Raw genomic sequence first — 20,564 nt, forward strand, 5'->3', positions numbered from 1 at the left:
CCCCGGGCCAAGCGGCCGCCCCCGGGGCCCGGGGCCCCGCCGCCGCCGAGCAGCTCTGCGCTCCTGCCCCGCAAGGAGGGCAAGGAGGGCGGGCGATGCACTTGCTGGGGCACAGCCCGGGGGGCCTGAGGCCTCCAGCTCCACCGTCCCCTCCCTCCCGGGCCGGCCCCTCTGAAAGCAAAAAGCGAAACCGCGGGACCAGCAGCGCCTGGGCCGGGCTGGCGGGGCTCCACGGAGCGCGGGCTCCCTCCGCAGCCCGGCCGCCCAGCCGCCCTGCCTGCGCGCCAGGACCTGCGGGGCCCGGGCCGGGCCGGGGCCTGCTGACGGCGGGCACGGGGCGGCGGGGGCTCTGACACCGAGGGGCTTCTGTGCTACTTGGAGAGTGTGACTGTGTTCTGAGGACCTCAGAAGAGCGGCAGGGAGGACGGTGACCAGCCGCCCGCGCACAGTGGCTCTGGGACAGCCGGCAGAACCCGCCCCTTTCCCTCCGGCCCTGGGGGGCGCCTGCCGCGCAGGACGCAGGGCCGGGCGGTTTGTGCTGATTCGGGCCTCCCTCTGCCGGAGGCTCTAGTGGAACGTTAAGGCTCTTCCCTGGTGGCACCGAGGCAAGGAACAGCCAGCCGCCTGTTTCCTTCCTGCCCTGCCCTGCCCTGCCCTGCCGGGAGGCCTGGCCTAGGGGAGTCTCCTTCCTAGCCCCAGGCCTCCAGGTGGTCAGCTCTCTCCTCCTCCTCCAGCTGGCCCTCCCCTGGGCATGGGGTCAGGAGTGGGCCCCTCACCCTCCTCTCTGCTAAGGTGGGCAGAGGGGCTTGGTCAGAGTGGGGACACTGAGGCTGTCAGCCTGGGCCCCCCATCCTGCCGGCTGCCTGGACATAGAGCACCGAGTTCGCTCTGGGAGACCCTGGGGGCGGCTGACTTCTGAGAACCCACAGATCCACTCCCTAGCCCTACTCCCTCTGGCACGGGGACAGGCTGTGGCTCCTCCCGCAGCCCGGAGAAGCCCCAGAGCTGAGCTGTTCGTGCTGTGCACATACTGCTAACGTGTTTCTATTGGTTTGCATAGTATTTATTATTTTTTCATATACACAAGGCTGATTACTGTACAGTTTACACTTTGAACACGGACTAGGATATAAGTGCTTGAAGATATAGAAAAACCTCTTCTCCAGTGAACATGCTGGTGCAATCCTGGGACAGCCACCAACGGAGAGCCACGACCCTTTCGGACGGGGCACTGGCTCCCTGTGAGCCCTGCGGCTACGCCCGGGGTCCCCACCGCGGGTTCTTAAGTCCCTAACACAGGGAACCCCAAATGCACTCCAAAGATAATGATTTTCCATTGGAAGATGATTAATACTGAAACTGGCAGAGAGAGAGAGAGAGAGAGGAGAAGAGGAGAGAGGCAACATAAAAAAAAAAATTCCAGTTTATCCACAGGAGATTCTATACAGCTTCAGACATCACAGTAAAATCTGTGTGTATACTGAGTAGAGGGGAGAGGTGCCTGTGTGTGTGTGAGTGTGTGTGTGCATGTGTGTGTCCTTAATGCCATGTAGAGAGTTCTGGGGGTAACAGTCCCCTGGGGAGAGGGAGGGGCCGTCACACATGGAATGGGGGGATGTGTGGGTAGGGAAGACTGGCAGATGAGGACATGGGATTAAGGTGCTGAACTGATTCCACTGATTCCATGCCGTGTTCTCTCTCTCTCTCTCTCTCTCTCTCTCTCTCTCTCTCTCTCTCTCTCTCTCTCTCTCTCTCTCTTCTTTCCAAGAAGCCCATATAGATTTCTTACAGATATTGAAAAAATAAGTACCCTGTAACAAGTCAAAATGAAAATGATTTAAAAAAATAGATCATCCCCAGCCACAAAGAGCCCTTGTTCACTTCTGCGTTCGTGCGCTCTCGGGCGCTTGCTTTCCATCCCTCTCCCCCCCTCCCCCTCATTCTTGCTGCTTTTTTTTTTTTTTCTTTTTTTGTCCTGATTCCCAACAGAACAGAGATCGGTTGTCGCTAGAGGCAGGATTGAGGACTGTAGGTCATGCGTCTACAGTCGGTCGTTCATGCGAATGGGAGACTAGAGGAAGTCCCTTACGGAGATCATGCCGTTAGCCTAGAGGAGCGTGTGCGCAGTTGTGCTGCCCTCCGGTCCAGCTCTCCTCCCGTGTGCATGGCAGAGTGTGTGGAGTTCAAGGGTTGGGTGTCGAGGTGTGATCCTAAGGGGCACAAAGAGAGAAGGAGACACTTAGAATGTACAGGTGCAACTCCTGGCAAAAAACCCCAAACGCTGAGTTTTGTGCTGGCTACTCAGGCAGGATCTGATTCAGGAAAAGTAGCCTCCCCAAGCAAGGCGATGGATGAGCAGAAAGGTGTTGAGCTCGAAGCCCCGGATCTTCCTGAGATACCAGCTACCCTTCCCCCACTCCCCAACCCAGAGGCTGCCTCTCAGGGGTGGCTGACCTGCCGATACCAGTTCCCCTGCCGAGTGGATGATCCCTCCCATACAAAACCCTCCCGTGTGGGTGCTCAGAGCCTCGGAGAGGAGCGGGAGGCTCTCCGGCCTATGCAGGCACCTGGGGGAGAAATGAGTAGATCTTGTACTTACGAAAGGGGCCATGATCACAAGCCAGGGATTGTGCCGAGAGGGGCTACACTAGGCAGTGGTACCCTCTACTTTTTCAGTTCAGGTTAGCCAACACGCATGGATATCTGCTATGTGTCATCCCCGGGACCCCGGAGATGGCGTAGACAAGATTATGGCTATGAGACAGCAGTGCCTCTTTGGCTCTGGTCCACAGCTCTTACTGTCAAGGGCCTGTAGCTTCCCTCTTCATGCCCTGAGGATGGACAGCCTCCGCGGTGGCCGTGAGGTCGTTGGAGGACAGGTGCAGGCTCCCTAAGACACTGACTGGTATTGTGCATCAGGCTAGAAGACAGCACTCTGCCTGCAGCATCAGTTCCACATTCTGAAGCCTGGGATTCACAGCAAGACCCCACTCCTGCCACCCCTCAGTGCCTCACCCCCAACCAGGAGTGAAACTCTGTGTCTAAGAGTGGCCACTCACGATTGTCTGCAGGGACCTGGGGATGGACGAGGAGAAGGAGGACTTAAATACAAGTGGTGCCTCGCATAACGAACGCCTCGCACAGCGAACTTTGGACAGGTTTTTCATGAAACCATCGGCCAAAAAGCAGAAAATGGATGAAGATGTGCAAGATTCGGTAGACTCTACTTAGTCTGTCTTAAAATTAAAAAAATGTGTGTTTTTTTAAAAAAAAATTATGTTTTTAGATGTATCTAAATAAAAATATGTCATCTTAGCATATTTTTTTTTGTCATCTTAGCATATTTTATGCTACAGAACGAATTATTTTTTTTAACATGTATTGTTATGGGAAAACGCGTTCCACATAACGAACTTTTCGCATAACAAACTTGCTCCTGGAACGAATTAAGTTCGTTGTGTGAGGCACCACTGTAAAGAGGAGCTGCTGATCTCCTGGGTGGCGCGGGAAGTGACACAGGAGCACAGAACCCCATTCTGTCCCCACGCAGAGCTGTCTGGGGCCCTATGGGTGACAGGGTTGGGGAGGAAGCTGGAGGTGACCAAGGTGAACTCTCTCTGAATGGTTCCCCAGGAATGGGAGGGTGGTGGTAAGTTCCTTGCCAGAGGCCTTCTACTGCTGTGGCTTGAAGGAGCCGTCACCCTGGAGGGCAGGACTCTTCCATCATAGTTTCCTGCCTTCCGAGCCCCAGTGCCCGCCTGCTGCCTGCCTCTGTCCGTGGCTCTCCCGGCAAGGGTACCATGCACTCTCCTCTCCCCTAAAGTCCTGCCCACCGCCCTCAAGGGAAAGCCTTCCACAAAGCCTTCCTGATGACTCTGGCTCACTCTTGTTTCTCCTCCCAGAACCCTGGAAACTTCCCTCCTGCCACTATCTTTATTTAGCGCAATCACACAGTGTAGTGGTTAAGAGCATATACTCTGGTCTGGAGCCAGATTGCCTGAGGTTCACGTCCTATCTCACCCAATTTCCTGCTATGTGACCTTGGTCAGGTTACTTCTGCTCTCTATACCTCAGTTTCCCCTGCTAAAGAACAAGGGCAATAAGAAGATGCACCTCAGCCAGGCTCATTTGGCACAGTGGGTAGGGTGTTGGCCTGCAGACTTAGGGGTCCAGGGTTCGATTTTGGTCAAGGGCATGTACCTCAGTTGCAGGCTCAATACCCTGCTCTGGGCCCTGGTTGGGGCACGTGAGATAGGCAATCAATTGATGTGTCTCTCTCACATTGATGTTTCTCTCCCCGCCCCCCTCGCCACTTCCCTTCCACTCTCAAAAAAAAAAAAAAAAAAAATCAATGTGAAAATATCCTCAAATGAAGATTAACAAGAAGAAGAAGAACAACAACCTCATTAGGTTATTATGATGTTTCAAAGAACTAAAGGTATATACTAGGTAAAGAGCTTCGGAGAGTAAACGGTATGTGAATGAAACTACAGCTGGACTCTCCGGAAATGCCATCGCCATGTCATTCCTTTTCCTGTCTGCATTCTTCCCCTGGCTGCCCATACAAATTCTCTGAGGGCAACAGCGGGCCTTACTCTTCCTGGTGGTCCCCCAACCGCCTGCCCCAGTGCTAAGCCTGCCTCGAACAAGAGACCTTATGAAATCTTGAGCCTGGGGAAGTCAGGCAGCAATCTCTCACCCGCTTTCCTGCCCAGGCAGGGAGCAGAAGGGATCATTCTGTGGTGACTGCTCATTTCATCTGCGGGTAAACTGAGACTCCTGAGGCTCGGACAGATCCAGTGGGAGGCCCAGACAGCAGCAAGGGGAGGGGCAGAATGCAAGTCTTCCGGCCACGTATTCTTCCTCAGTCCTGCACCCCTTCTCCTGGGGGCCTCCCTCAAGAAAAGTCTTACCCTGTATGGAGCCCCCCATACGCAGTGGCTGCACTAATCAGGTCCTTTTCCTCAGGGCAGCTCTCTGTGCTGTCCCACCTGTTCCCACCCTCTACTCAGTGTCTGTGGCTCTCTTCTCTCCCCGCCAGCCCAGCCTTCAACACACCTGCAACATCCCAGAGAGAGGGCAGATTGTAACTTAAAACAGCCAAATAAAACAAGACCCCCTAGCCAAAACGGGTTTGGCTCAGTGGCTAGATCATTGGTCTGTGGACTAAAGGGTCCCAGGTTCGATTCCAGTCAGGGGCATGTACCTTGGTTGTGGGCACATTCCCAGTGTGGGGTGTGCAGGAGGCAGCTGATTGATGTTTCTCTCTCATGATGTTTCTAATTCTCTATCCCTCTCCCTTCCTCTCTGTAAAAAAATTAATAAAATATATTTAAAAAACAAAACCAAAAACAAAACAAAAAAAACAACAAAAAAACCCACGACCCCTTGCCTCCCTTCCTATTGAGATTATTACGTATATTCTACTGTCAGAGCCAACACAAGTCTTGCAACCCTACTGTTTGAATAGAAAGTGTCTCTTAAAAAGGAAACAAAACAAACAAAACACCCAGCAGCCCTTTCACGCTGCAGCTTTCCGAGAGTCCAGAAGGCGGAGCCAGATAGGTGCAGGGGACTGACTGCCAGGAACCGGGGCCCTGTCCCCGCTCTGCCCACAGTCCTCCAGCTGCCCAGCTCCGTGCTGTTGTTCTAACAGCTCAGACACCCTTTTTCTTGGCCCTAAATCCTTGGGCACAAAGCAAAGCTCAGCAGCTGCTACGGTCTGCCCCAATCAATCAGGCCTTGACAGAACAGCAATTGTCTAACTTCTTAAAAACTCCCCCCGGCAGCTCCCCTCCCCGACGTGCCAGGCCTCACATGCAAACGTCTTCCCAAGGAGGGAGTGACTGTGGGGACATCAGAGGGGGCAGTTGTGGTCCGCTCGGTCCTCACAGGGGTTGGGTGTTCTGCCCTTTGGGGGTGTCCCACATCTCGGAATCAACTCCAACCATCATTCCTTTCAGCTCACCTTTTAAATCTAAAGTCTACAAGTGTGCCACTGGGAGGTTTGTAAGGGAAAACCAAAATCAGCCATCATAACCCACTCTTCCGTATGCCTGTAAAAATCACTTGAGCTGATGCAGAAGCTGAGTCCTAGAACTTTAACCCAGGGGGTCTTGGCAAGGACCGGCAGTCCGCATTGCAACCAGACTCTCAGATGACTGAGCTGCAAGGATGCAGCTAACACTTTGAGAAACAGCGGATTAGAACTTACACTTCCCAAAGCCCGTTCACAAACATCAACTCAGCAGTCAACCGCCCTGTGAGGGGGGTATCTGTGTCATTGTTATTTTCTCACCAAGGAGCCCAAGGCTTTGCAAGATCAGTCCACTTGTCCAGGTCAGACTACAAATAAGACCTGTGACTGGTTAAATGCCAGAATACAGATGTTCGCCTTTGCCCTTCACAACCTGTAAACCCGAGGCGCCAGGCCTCAATCTAGACCCAAGCCCAAGCTTTCACCCTCTTTGAAACGTATGCTCCGATTCTCGTTACCTGCAGTAATATTCTACATAATTGGCCACGAACACTGGATTAGCCAGTACTGAACCATTGCTCCTGAGGAAAATACAGCATCAGGCTCCTGCCAGCCTCTCTTCGCAATATTTTTGTCAACCAATGAATATGTAACCTTGTGTGATGTGTGTTTAAAGACACCTTCTTTAATATGTATCATTGGCTCATTCTGGCCAACAGTGCTCTAGCTCATGCTTGCATGAAGCTCATGGAACACATGTATTCTCCCGTAAGGCATATCACAGCCTCCCGCACATAGGATAGGAACACTAGACAGCTCTGCGGGTCTTGGAGGCCATAATATATATTTCAGAGAGGAAGGGAGAGGGAGAGAGACATGGAAACACCAATGATGAGAGAGAATCATTGATTGGCTGCCTCCTGCATGCCCCCTCCTGGGGACTGATCCCACAATCCGGGGAAGTGCCCTGACTGGGAATTGAACCCTGACCTTCTGGTTTATAGGTCAACGCTTAGCCACCAAGCTACACTGGCTGGGCTTGGAGGCCATTTTAAACAGTGAAATCACAAGGTGCATTTGTGCAATTGGCACAAACAGATAGTCCCAAAATGAAAAAAAAAAAAAAATCAGCTGTGGCATTAAATACACCACAAAAAAGACAGGTGTTTATATATGGCATGAGAGCTGAAACCAGAGGGCAGAGCGCCACCTCGTTAGACTTCAGCTGGGAACTGACTCAAACTCGTCACCACTGTGCGTGGGCCCGTGAGTGACCGTGGACGTGCTGTGCGGGTTGGTTTGGGGGTGAAACTAAATTTGAGTTAGTGGGTGGAGCTGCAAATGTGGAGTCCACACGTAACGAAGGCCGACTGCACATGCCTGCAAGTGGGTGGTAGCATTAAAGGAGCAGAGCACTCTCAGCCCCTTCCCCGTCCTCTCTGCAGCCTGCCTTGCTGGGAGGGGAGCGTGCAGTAGGCCCTCTGGGACCCAGGCAGGTGCCCGCCTCACTCCTGGTTCCCTCCCCACGGTCCCACCACACACCCCTGGCCTTTTCTGGGCAGAGGCCCCAGCACTGTGCTGGAGCCAGGCTGCTCTGTGTCCCCGACACCCAACTCAGTGGTCTGGACCCACATCCCTGTGGGTGGTGCAGCTGGAGCATCTACAGGAAAAAAAAGGAGAAAATCCCTAGGCACCGTCCTCCTCCCCAGGCCGGCCTCGGGCTGCCTCTCTCCGGCTCAGGGCTGTCAGAGGACCGGAGCCAGACGGGAGCTGAAGTTCAAAGCCCCTGCTGCCGCCATAAGGAGCATAAGGCAGAGAGGTTTCTAATGATCTGGATTACTTCCAGGGCTGATCGCAGCTCCTCTCCCAAACCAGCAGCCTGGTGGGACCTCCCGGCAGTGCCAGGGTTAACGCCGTGACCTCCTTAAGGGAAGCTGCTGAGGAGTCAGGTCTAATTTTATCCCTTAGCTGGATCTGCCAGCCCCTTTTTGCCAAGTGCCGAGGTGCAGAAGCCCAGAGTCAGCACTTCTGGCGGCTGGGAGCAGCGGCGGCCCTGCTCTTTGCCAAGAGCAGAGAGCCAGAGCTGGCTCGCCGCCACCGCTCAGCCCAGAGCCGGGGTCTGGGGGTTGAAATGACAACAACTAACCGGGTTAGTGCTGCGCTGGGGCCACAGGGCTTCCTGGCGTCCTGCCGACTCCCACCCCGACGCATCCTGTACTGAGCTGCCCCGAGCCGGGTGCAGTGAAGAGCCTCGGGGCAGCTCAGTACAGGATGCCTCAGGGAGGACAGGTCAGAGCGGCCGCTGGAGCCCCCGGCACCGCAGGGCCCGCTGGACGGCCTCCGCCGCCCGTCTTCACGGCCCTGCGTCAGGACACATCACCGCACACCGGGCTGCTCAGCCCCATGCTCACGCACGCCATGCACCCAGGCCCCGCGGCCCTCTAGGCCTGTCGGGAAAACACCACCGCCTCTGGGCCCGCGAACTTCGCCCTTTCCTAGAAAGCATGGGAGTGACAGGTTCCAGGAACCACTGAGGGGAAGGGAGGCCTTCGGGCGGAGGGGACGTCTGCAGGGCTCCGGGTTCAAGGCCTGTCACTGCGGGTTGGCCTCACACAGGCTAGACAGACTCAGCTGCCCTCTCGGGTGCCCTGTCCCCCCATCTTCCAGGTCCCCACTGCTTGGTTGCCAGGGTAATGCCACTCCTGCGATGACCAAGCCCTGCCACGCATCCAAGCGTTTTTTCAAAACTCTGTTATGTTTGCACTTCCTGAGAGGCAGGTCGGCAGAGAGGGTGGACTCTGTTTTCTGGACGAGACAACCGAGAGTCAGAGACACAGCTGGAAGGTGGGGGACGAGAGTCCATGCCCCTGGACGACAGCAACGCTGCCCTCCACCCCCTGCGTCATGCTGGGAGGGGCGGGGAAGATGTGAGCAGCCACTCCGCCGAGAGAGACCACGCCATGCAGAAAGGATGCAGGAAGACCGTGTTACCTCCAAAGAGCCCGTTTGAGGGGGTCGTGCTCGAGGTCACTGCTTCCCCCTTTTCAGGCTCGCCCGCTTCACTATCTGAGCCCCCTTCCTGCCCTCTATCAGGTCCGGCTGCAGACTATTCCCTCTCCGCTCCACCTGGGGACAGCAGCAGAGACAGAACACGGGACAGATCGCACAGACAGACAGGCAACGAGTAGGCAGGAGAAGGGAAGGCGTGCCCGCCGCCTTCCAGGGAGAGGAAGGCTGGAAGGGGAACCCGGAGAGGTGAGCACAGCGCAGACAGGAACCAGAAGTGCCTGGCGCAGAGGCGAGCAGCAGGTACAGGTGCCGGGCCGCTCGGAAGAGCGAGGGCCTCGGAGGCTGTGGCCCCCACGGTACCTTGATGTGCTTCATAAAGTCATCAATATCAACGGGCACCTCCCCCGGATCTTCCGGGGGCCCCTCGACAATCACCTCCTCGCGCTCCTGGGTGTCATCGGCACCGGACGACTCTATCTGCCGGACCACTTTGCGGATGATCTGGAAAAGAGAGGGCAGGGAGGAAGGGCTGGCGAAGCCCTCGGGACGGAGCTCGAAAGGAGTGGGTTCCCGGGACTGAAGCTGGGGGAGAGGCAGCCTGTGTCCTCAAGAACAGGGGTGGGTCTCCCGCTCCCATCGCCCTGTGGAAACACGCGCGTTGGACAGCCTCGGAGGGACTAGACTTTGCAGGGGGGTCTTGGCAGGTTTTCAATGACCAAGGGTGGGACGTGCGTCACTTCTGTCTTAGCCAGCAGCAGCTCCTCTGCCTCTCGGTATCGATGGCAGTTTACGCTGCCTGTATGCTTAGGAGCTCCTGAGGGCAGAGGACATTTCTTTTTTCAACTATGGTAATCCAATGCCATCTACCCATTCCCTCATTCATTCATCCAAAATAGTCCAGCAACTGTTTACTCTGCACCTACCATGGCTAGGGGTGGGGGATGAAAACATAAACAAGCATGACCCCTGCCCACACGAAGCTCGTGCACAGAAGGACAGACGGACATAAGGGACCTGCTCCGATGTAGTGTGAGCAGCCCCCTAGGGAAGCCCATACAAGGTCTTTCCTTTGCTCCTCCTTCTCCCTTCTGCCCAAACCTAGCAGAGTGCCCAACCCTGGACAGGCAACTTCATGTCTGCCGAGCTAAAATCTGCTGCCAACTCAATGCACGTCCACGTCCTTTTCATTGTAAGAGGCCAGGGGTAGCCTGGGGACCACCCTACTGCTGTCCTGCAGCCATTTTCCGGGCAGGAGCTCAGTTCAGGCTGAATCCGGGCAAAGTGGCCATGAGGAGAGTCACGTCGGATCATGGAGGACAGGAGCCCGTGGCCCCTGCACTGTCCCAGCTGAGCCACGCTTCCCCCTCTGTGAGGGAGGCGGGTCCGCGGCCTGCCCTTTAGCCTGCGTGCCTCCCCCCCTAGCTCAGGGGGCTCTCTCTCTGCACCCACCTTTTTGGTGACAATGTTGCCCTGCTCGTCTGTGAATTGTTCCTCAGTCACCTGCTCCCCTGGAATATTCTGAAGCTCGCTCCCCTGCAATGAGAGAAAGGGGGAAAACTCAAGATGGAGAAGAGGGGGTCTCGGAGCAGGACTGGAGAACGAGGAGGTAGAACTGCAGCAGCAGCAGCCACAGCCACAGTCCGACAAGTCCCCATCTGGGCAGGAACTCCAACGCAGCAGGTAGAGGCAGCCAAACCACCGCTCCCAGTGCCCAGAGCTTTGTGTAGGGGGGCCCCACAACAGCACCAGGGAGCCGGCAAACAGGGCCCATTATGCAAGTTTCACAGAGAAGACCAAGAGGATGTGAGGTGCCTAATTTGCATTTCTACAACATTTGACAGTGAAGAAGCCCCTCCACAGACACCACCACACTGTGTGCAACTTGAGGACAGAAGCAGGATGAGAACGGCCTGCTGAGTCCCAGAGCTGAGCTTTCTGGGGCCCTGGCTGAGGGGTGGCTCCACTCCCAGGGCAGGGCCTGTCCCCTGAGGCCTTCCTGTCCCTCCTCTTCCAACACCTCTTCTGACCCGGAGGCAAGCGCCTTGCCCCAGCTCGTTCCTCCACATCCCTGCACTGTGCCCTCAGCCCGGCCTCCTGGCCTCCGCGCTCCCACCGCCAGCTCCAGGCCTGCCTCTTGCCTCCTGCCTCCTGCCTCCTGCCCGGCAATTACCTTGAAGAGCACCCGACGCCGGACCACCCTGGTGGAGATGGTCTCCTCATCGTCACTCAGGCCCTCGTTCTCCCCCAGCTCCTTGTCCAGCTCCTGGTGGATGTGCTTCAGCACGAAGCACAGAGAGCCCTTAAAAATGTGCATCACGTTCTGGCAGCTGACCAGGAAGAAGCTCAGGAGCACCAGGGTGACCAGGAGCTGGGTGATGAAAGTCCACATCCTCACCAGCCCGCCCTCCGGGCGCCCACGGAGCTGGGGCTTTGGCCGCTGCGAGGGTGCAAGCGCTCATTCTCCTCTTGGACCTCCGAGGCCTCCTGGGACCCCTCCCATCCCCCCTCCTCAGTCTCCCACTCTCTCTCTCTCTCTCTCTCCAGGCAGAACACCGACCGACCGGCCCTTCCCCAGAACTGCCCGCCCGAGTGTCCTGCTGCCGAGCAGCCCAGGCTCTGCCCTCACGCCCGGGTGACGTCAGGCTTTGATAATTTTAGCTTCCAACCCAGCTGCTGGGCTGTCCGACGGGGCGAGAAGAAAGCCGGCAGGTGTGTGTGTCCCGGGCACTGGGAGCGCACGTCAAAGTCACTGCGGGAGACCCCGCCCCGCCCCACCAAGAGCCTGAGGGGGGACACGGCCCCCCACCTTTCCTGCCTGCCCGCCCCCATGGAACCAGAGGCAGCTCTGCCCTGGGAAGCGTGCTCGCTCAGGGACTCGGGAAAATAAGTGTCCGGAGAAGGCAGCTACACGTGTGTTGCCCTGGGCTGCTATTGCCTGTGCAGAACGATGTCCACCCCCCTCTCGTGGGGAGGGGACCCGCTCATACCCTGGAGAGTTAGGCGTTTATTTCAAAAATAGCCCTGGGGTAAGCGATTTGCCCGGGCCCAGCGTGGCAGGGTCCAGCACAGGTGGCGGGGCCGTGCAGTTCCCATCAGCCTCCTCTTCCCCGGGCACAGCCAGCCTACATGTAAGCGTGTAAGCGGCGTGTCTATTTCAGGCCTGTCCTCAAAGGCTCTTCCCATGCTGGCTGTCACCGCCCGCCCACGAGGAGCAGGAACCACGCGCATGAAGCCTGTCTTTACGGAGCTGATTCACAAACGCGGCCGCAGCAGCTGCGGCTGAAAAGGAATTCACTTTTGGGATCAGGCTGTTCCCCCGCGTGGCAGGGAGAACAAAGATCTGGGACACAGCACACTGACCTGACAGTGCCCTCACTGTGGGGACTGGGGGAAAGCTGGGTGCCTCCTCTGGGCCTCAGTTTCCTCATCCCTCAAAAGAGGATGAATTACAGTGCTCTCGAAGACCACAGGGCCGTGAGTACCACCACTATCCAACATAATAAAAGGCTAATATGCAAATCGACTGAATGGCAGAACAACCAGTCGTTATGACATGCACTGACCACAAGGGGCAGACGCTCAATGCAGGAGCTGCCCCCTGGTGGTCAGTGCGCTCCAACAGGGAGAGCACTGCTCAGCCAGAAGCCGGGCTTGCAGCTGGCGAGCACAGCGCTGGTGGTGGGAGGCACCTCTCCTGCCTCCGCAGCAGGGCTAAGGGGCCCTTGGGAGATGTCCACTTGCCGGCTTAGGCTCTATCCCTAAGCTGGCAGGCAGACATCCCCTGAGAGGTCCCAGACTGTGAGAGGGCACAGGCCGGGCTGAAGGACCCCCAAGTGCACAAATTTTGTGCACTGAGCCTCTAGTCAATAATAACAGCAAATACTACAGTGTGCACTGCTCTGCAGGCATCATCCCCATGTACTTCATATACCAATCACTTCAGCCTTGCAGTCTCTATCACCTTCCACAAAGGAAAAGGAGGCACAGACAGGTTAAGGCACTTGCCTATGTGAAAGAGTAAGTAAACGAAGGAGTCAGATTTCAAACTCCCACCACGGCACAGCACTGCCTCACTTCAACAAGAAAGCCCTGGAAAAATAGAAGCCGCATTTATCTGGTTTTGGCCCAGCCAAGAAGAGCCCAATTTCAGGTATTTCCCCCCAGGTCCTTAGGGGAGGACTGGCTGGCTCACGATCTTTTCAGGCCTGCCTCCCAGGCCTCTCTCTATATCTCTGCCACTGTTTCCAGAGATTCACTGGCAAGACTGGCAAATGGGTGCTTTGTAAACCATCACCTTAAACCAGGGGTCCTCAAACTTTTTAAAGTGGGGGCCAGATCACGGTCCCTCAGAGAGCTGGAGGGCCGGACTATATGAACTACTAATTCCTACTGTAACACCTCGGCTGCGCTCACTGCCCAAAAAACCTGGCGGGCCGGATCAGACTCCTCTGCGGGCCGCATGTGGCCCGCGGGCCGTAGTTTGAAGACCCCTGCCTTAAACGGACTTCATGATCACACACACACACAAACACACACACCCTCCCCGTCCAACAGCTCATCCACATCCTCCAATCCCGCGTCCCTCCCCCTGCCCCGTAATGACACGCCCACTGGGAAATGGGAGGAGATCTGGACGCTCCTGGCTCTGTGGCTGGTTCGTCTCATGTGACCCTGGACACACCCTCAGCCACTCTGGGCCTCAGTTTGCTCATTGGTACATGAGTCAGATGGACCAAATGACCTGGAGGGTTTCTCCCCTGAACCTCTGGGGTGATCCTGCTTTCTCCCCAGGTTTCCCTCACCAACGGCTGACTGCAGAGGAAAGGTGGAAAATATCGCCCCTGCAGACTTCTCTTTCCCCGGGAGTCAGGAGTCCAAACCCGGTTAAGAGCTCCTTTGCTCTGGGCCGAGCACTTGCTGCTGGGGGCAGCAGCAGTGGGCACCCAGGACGAGCTCGAGGGGCGGGCTGGGGTTAAAAACGGACGCAGCTGCCTGTCCTGTCCAAGGCGCATACTTGCCAAGGACGCATTCTAAATAAAACCCGATTCAATTCCTAGCAGCTCCTGGCTGTCAGCAGCCTGGGGCCCCTGAGCTAGCGAGTCCTGCGGTCCTGAGGGTGCCTGCAGGCACTGGCCTCAGACAGGCGCACAGGAGAGAAGAGTGAAGCAGATGGGACAGGGAGGAAGAAAGCAGATGCTAGGTGAGGAAACGGTGCAGACTGAACAGTAAGAAACAAAAGGAGACACAGAACACACTGCTCGTGCACACATTAAAAAGCCCTGGGCACAGACCAGCAACGCAAATTTTATAAGAACCCATACATTTAAAGGACACATTAAGGAGATATCTGGCCTAAACCAGTTGGCTCAGTGGATAGAGCGTCGGCCTGCACACTGAAGGGTCCCAGGTTCGATTCCGGTCAAGGGCATGTACCTTGATTGCGGGCATATCCCCAGTATGTGCAGGAGGCAGCTCATTGATGTCTCTAGCTCTCTATTCCTCTCTGTGAAAAATCAATAAAATATATTTTAAAAAAAAAGAAGATATCTGCTTCAAAATAATATGAGGAGGTGAGAGAGAGTGGAGGGCGTTTCAGATGAGACAAGATTGGCCATGAATTGTGCAGCCTGGGTGTATGCATAGAGAGATAAGATGATATTCTGTCTGTTTTTATATTTATTTGCAGTTTTTCATAATAAAACTTAAAAAAAAAATTTAATTCCTGGCCGGCATGGCTCAGTGAGTGTCAACCTATGAACCAGGAGGTCATCGTTCAATTCCGGGTCAAGGCATATGCCTAGGTTGCGGGCTTGATCCCTCTTGTGGGCATGCAGGAGGCAGCCAATCGATGATCCTCTCTCATCATTGATGTCTCTCTCTCTCTCTCTCTCTCTCTCTCTCTCTCTCTCTCTCTCTCTCTCTCTTCCTCTCCTTTCCTCTCTGAAATCAATAAAAATATATCTCAACAAACAAACCAACAAACAAAACCCACATTAAAATGGAAGCCCATGGGAATGAGGAGGGGCAAGAAAATGAGAATGGAGCATGAAGATAAAAGTGAACGATCAGAAAAAGTACAGTAAGACAAACTGAAAGGGATGGAAGGAGGGAGAGCTGGTGGAGGCCAGGAACCGGAGAGGAGAGCAAGTCTCTGTTGGGAAGTTCTCCCCATCCCTCTCCCGTGTCCCTTGATGAGCCCACCCAGGAACCAGAATTCCTGCTAGGGCAGTGGTCGGCAAACTCAACAGCCCAATATCAGCAGCACAACGATTAAAATTTCTTTGGAAAGCCACATTTTTTAAACTTAAACTTCTTCTAACGCCACTTCGTCAAAATAGACTCGCCCAGGCCGTGGTATTTTGTAGAAGAGCCACACTCAAGGCGCCAAAGATCCACATGTGGTTCGTGAGCCGCAGTTTGCCAACCACGATGCTAGGTGAACCTTGCATCCATTCACTCCTCCTTTACCAGCGAGGAAACCAAGGTGCCAAGAAGAGAGGGGCTTGTCCACAGCCTCGCAGACCATGGTTGGACCAGTTAGCCCGACACCCGGCTCTAAGCCCTTTCTAAAACACGACGAAAAGAAAAAACAAGAACCAAGGCTTTGGAGTCAGCCAGAGTGGACTCAAAGCCCGCTTCTGACCCTGTGACCTTGGGCATGTTGCTCAACCATCAGCTGCAGATGGGAATAACCGCTGGGAGCCGGGCAGCTGTGAGGATGATGACAGCACAGTCTGTGCCTGAATGCTCAGGAGCTCCACACAGTAGGGGGTCAAGGAGCCAGATAGACAGACCAAGACCACGGAAGCCTCTAGAGAAAGCGAAGTCACCGCCACAATGCTTAAAGCAAATAAACACGCTCGGCTCCCCGCGGAGTGAGGAGGTCGCCTGGTGCTGGGACAGGCATCGGCAGGCCCCTCCCTGCGGGCTCTCACCTTTAGCATCTGGGAGAAGGTGCTCTCCGCCTCCTGCAGCCGCTCTCCGTGCCTCCGTTCCAGGTCAGCCTGCAGGCCCTCGGCCTCGGGCTGCTCCGGCTGCAAGAGCTCGGTCGCAGACACCAGCACCTTCTCATACTCCCGAGACCCACTGGGCTCCAGCCCTTTGACGGTGGTGACGGTTCTCTGGAAGGAGTGTGGACCTCGCGTGACCTCCTCTTGCCAGGAACCTTGGGCCGCATCTTGCAGGTACGAGACGATGGAACCTTCCCCATCCCATTCCTGCAGTCTGGGGTCCCAGAAGAGAGAAAGGACACCCGGTCACCCTCAGTCTCTGCCCTTGGAGATACCCTCCCCCTCCAGAGCCCTGGCTCACCCAGGACACATCCTATTCGGCCCACCCAAGGGACGGAAGAGTGGGGGCAAATCACATAGCTGGTTGCTGGGCCATCCATGCTGTCCAGGTGGGGAGGGCCACAGGTACCAGTGCCATTGATCCCCTCCCTTTGAATGGACGACCCCACTCTGGGCTCCCAAGGCACTAGGCTCACAGCAAAGATCCAGTCCTGGGACCTCTGCACCCATCACTGTTTACCTCCCCTCCAGCCCTGCAGGCAAAAGTCCTCATCTCAGTGCTCACCTGAAAGGCAGCCACTCCCTCCCCCTGGAAACACGCTCTCCCATGGCTTCTGGGACACCCCGTTTGCCTGGTTCCCCCCCCCCCCCTCTGGCCTCTCCTTTTCAGTGTCCTTTGTTGGTTCCTCCTAATTTCCCTGACTTCTGAGCGTTGGAGCACCCAGGGCTCAATTCTCAGACCTCAGCTCTATCTACACCCACTTCCTAAAGGAGCGTGTTCAGGCCACGCTTTACACCCCGTCCTCCTGCTGCTCATGCCCAGTGCCTGGCCTCAGCACCTCTTCCTTCAACTGCAGGTGGGAAACAGCCTCCTCAACACCTCTCCTCTAACAGGATTCCTAACAGGCACCCTGAGGACACAGTCAGACCAATTCTGCCCAGTCTTCCCCGGTCTGTGGTAAAGGGCACCTTCATCCTTTCAGTTGTCAGGTCAAGGACACTGGTGAGCTCTTTGACTTCCGTTGCTCACACTCCACCCCTTTTGGTTCAATTTTCAAAATATGCCCTGAGCATGACCACTTCTCGCCACCACCATTACCACGGCTACCGTGTGGGTCCACGTCACCAACACTGGCCTCCTCGCTCCTCTCCCTGCTTCTGCCTCTGGCCACGTCAGGCTGCCCTCCAGGCATCGGTTAGATCACCCCACTCCTCTGCTCAGAACCCTCCAATGGCTCCACGTTCCTCCCAGTAAATGCCCACGTCTTTCTGTGAGCCTCAGGGTCTGGCCTTATTACCTCCTGACCCCGTCTTCCGGGGTCGGTATACTGAAGGCACAGGGACCTCCTCACTGTCCCTTGACTATGCCAGGCTGGGCCTTCGGCTGGATGTCACCCAATTCCTTTAAGTCTTTATTCCAACGTCACTCTCCCTCGTGTCCCTGGCAACCTTATCTATAATTTCAACCCCCCTTCTATCCCCCAACCCCCCTCACCCCCGCCACACACTCCTCCTGCTCCCATTCCCTGCTTTATTTTTCTTTTTATCACTTAATATCTAGCATTTATCTTTTAATTTTATTTAATGTATCTTATTTACCATCTGTTTCTCCAGTAGAATATAAACTTCTTACAAGTAGAGACTGTTTTGTTCAGTGCCATATCCCCAGTACCTAGGCATTTTTTTATACATGCTTGGCACCTAGTAGGCACTCAAGACATATCGCTGAGTGAGTGAACAAAATTCATCCCCATCAGGGGGCTGACCAAGGTCACAGAGCCACACTGTGACACCCTGAGGCCCAGCATCCAGGCCTTCTGGTTCCTCATCTGGTGACCCCGCTGTGGCCATGGCGCAGAGGCCAGCTCACAACGAAGTGTCCATCAGCGCTGTTGGATGAATGGTCATCAATCAGGGTTGTTGGAAGACGGTCTCTCTCACAGGGAAGCCAGTATTTCACTCTAAATCCTCACAGCCTCAGGCTGTCCAGTTCTGTCCCTCCCACCACTCAAAGGATTAGTTTGGGAACTAAATAAATCCGTGCATCTTCTAAACGACCTTCCTTTCCCTCCACCAGTGGTATTCAGGCCACACTGAGTGGACCCTGGGGACTGGCCAGGCAGCTCCACATTTTGAGCAGAGCAGTGTGGATGGGAAGAGGAAATGAGAACAGGTTTCCCACGGCCTGGCCGGGCTGAGCTCCTTGGGTGGCTGCAGCCTCTGGAACATTCAGTGTCCTTGCTTTAGGGAGAATTGGGGAAGCACAGCGACATGGGAGAAACAGCTGCCGCCGCTTGTTTCCTGTTCCAGCTGGTCCAGCAGGACCCACTACATGCCTGGCTCATCTCTCCCTCTCGCCATGAGGCCCCAGTGTGGTGTCCTCGGCGTGGCTGCGAGCCCGGCCAGGGTCTGAGGGCTCTCTGGGTCCCAGAGGTGCATAAGGCCCTTCTGCCCGAACTGCCACCGATGCTTCCCTGCTGTTGGCTCGGCACCAGGCCTCTGGCCACAGAGAGCTTGGTGAGGAGTCACCCACAAGAACAGCCGGCTCTGGACAGCTGAAAGCTCTGTCCTGCCCCAGATAAACCCACCAGCCTCCCTGTTTCAAAAAGGTAAAGGAGAGAGGGCACCACTATCAGCTCTGTCACACGCACGCTGTGTGACCGTACAAATGACTTCCCGGGCCCCGGGGCTTGGAGGTTTCTAAATATGGTCTTCAACGATAAGCACTCGGAGGCGATAGGGGCCCGGGCACCCAGCCCCAGCTGCACTTAGAGGCACGGTTCCTCCAAGCATAGAACTTCTCTCCTAAGGGTGCTCCCCCATCCCAACGCCCTAAGCCTCTCTCCATTGGGCCACAGCCAGGGGTATCTTGGGGAGGAACTGGCCTTTGCAGAGCACACTTCCATTCTCACAGGACCGAGGTCAGATTGAGCTCTGGGCGGCTCCGGAGGCCAGCTGGTGATACTGAATGGGCTGGTCCCAGGGCATTTAGACACAGAGTCCGGGGTGGGGGCGGGGGGGGGGGGGCAGCAGCACCTGAGCTGCCAGGCACAATGTCCCCCAGAAACCCAGGGAGAGGCAAGGCATCCCACCCCGGCAGCCCAGCCCTTACCTGTCCTGGCTTGTCTCCATCACCCGACTCACAGTGGGGGATTCTGTGATGCGGGCTTGCACCCTCTGCTGGCCTGAAACAAGAGACACTTCATTCTCTGAGTCCTGCCCTGCACCTGTCGAGTCCTCCTGCCTCTCATGACCTGGCAGCTTCTCTTCTGACCTCTGACCTTCCTCCTGGTCAAGCAAATCGATAAGGCCATTTGTGGCATCTGAATCCACTGTGTCATCCTCCACAAGGTCCAGGGAGCCCAGCGTGGGGCCCTGCGTTCCCTCGGAGAACGCCCCCTCCAGCTTCCACTCGTGGCCGGTGGCGTCAGAGTCCTCGGCCTTGCTGTACTCCAGAGAGGAGTCCTCAGCAGTGACCAGAGAGGGTGTGAGGCCCGCGGACCACACCTGCATGTCAGACATCTCCAGCATGGCGTCATGCTCCGTGGCCGCCAAGGGGATGGCGTCTATGACGGCCACCTCGTTCCAGTACTGGTCTGCACGCAGCGGAGAGGGAAGCGCGTAGTGCAGGGAGGCGGGGGACAGCAGCTCGTCCTGCAGCGAGGAGTAACCTGGATGGGCAGACAGAGGGCAACATGCTCCAGAAGCGATTTTTGTCACACACGCTCACGTGCAATTCCACGCGCGCGCACATATGCACACGCACACTCGGGCACGGCCACAGAGAGGCATGCACATTCCGGGCGAGGGGCTTTCCAAGCTCAGACTCCACCGCTCAGGCCTTGTGGCTGCTGCCCAGAGCACCTGAGCAGGAGAAACAAGGCTCTGGTTTGGGTGGGGGCAGCCGGGGAGAGGGGCAAAGAGGAGGGCGCCTTCGCTGGATGGCAAAGAGAACGGAATTCCGTCCCAGCTCAGAGCGCCAGATCAAGGAGCCTTGATCCAAAGGACTTGTGCTCCCTTCTGTCTCCAGCGGAGGAAAAGCCCACTTCTCCACGGCTGGGCAGAAAGACATGTTGTTCTTTCTTTGCTCCAACCGTCCCTTTAGCACAGTCCTTGGAGTATCTGTCAGGAATGCACCTCAAAGGGAGGGAGCAGCCCACCCAGACCCAGGGTCAGACCCCAAGCTGCTTGGAGGGCATTCGTGGGCACACTGAACACCCACAGGCCTCGGCGCAGTGGTCAAATGGGAAATCATTTGGTTTGGGATGACGTAACTTTTCCTCACATTGCCAAAAGGTTCTAGAAACTCGAATGATCTCAAGAGGCACAAGGGAGGGCTCTAAGGGTTCAAATCAGGGGCCAGGAGGCACCAGGCAGGTCGGCTGCCCTGAGCTCCCTGCCTGTAGGCCCTGAGCCGTGATCCAGCTCCCGGTCAGCAGTGAGCATGTGGGACCGGAGCCAGCTGGCTCAGGACACTGTGCATGGCACCCTGGTCAGCACAGACTGTTCTTACGTCTGTTCCTTCCTGACTGGCTCGGCCAGGAGTCCCTGCTGGTTTTCTGATTGGC

The 20,564-nt window shown here is 56.0% G+C and overlaps 1 protein-coding gene across 10 annotated transcripts in view; it reads right to left on the reverse strand.

Moving 5' to 3' along the window:
• Nucleotides 1-20,564, reverse strand: part of ANK1 (ankyrin 1) — a 211,195-nt gene that overhangs the window by 445 nt on the left and 190,186 nt on the right. For 3 of the 10 annotated variants that reach the window (XM_084879770.1, XM_084879773.1, XM_084879776.1), the window contains 5 exons: nucleotides 19,109-19,667; nucleotides 15,922-16,210; nucleotides 10,436-10,519; nucleotides 9,347-9,487; nucleotides 1-2,210 (listed from right to left, as the gene is read on the reverse strand). The exon at nucleotides 1-2,210 is cut by the window's left edge and continues 445 nt beyond it. In XM_084879770.1, the coding sequence (XP_084735896.1) occupies nucleotides 2,184-2,210; nucleotides 9,347-9,487; nucleotides 10,436-10,519; nucleotides 15,922-16,210; nucleotides 19,109-19,667 (1,100 nt within the window). In that variant the 3' untranslated portion in view covers nucleotides 1-2,183. Of the gene's footprint in view, nucleotides 2,211-8,968; nucleotides 9,104-9,346; nucleotides 9,488-10,435; nucleotides 10,520-11,156; nucleotides 11,993-15,921; nucleotides 16,211-19,108; nucleotides 19,668-20,564 lie in introns of those variants that run through there. The other 7 variants (XM_084879772.1, XM_084879774.1, XM_084879775.1 and 4 more) reach the window with 5 other exon arrangements.

This window comes from Pipistrellus hanaki, assembly GCF_964339955.1.
Source record: "Pipistrellus hanaki genome assembly, chromosome: 3".
NCBI classification, from domain to species: Eukaryota; Metazoa; Chordata; class Mammalia; order Chiroptera; family Vespertilionidae; genus Pipistrellus; species Pipistrellus hanaki.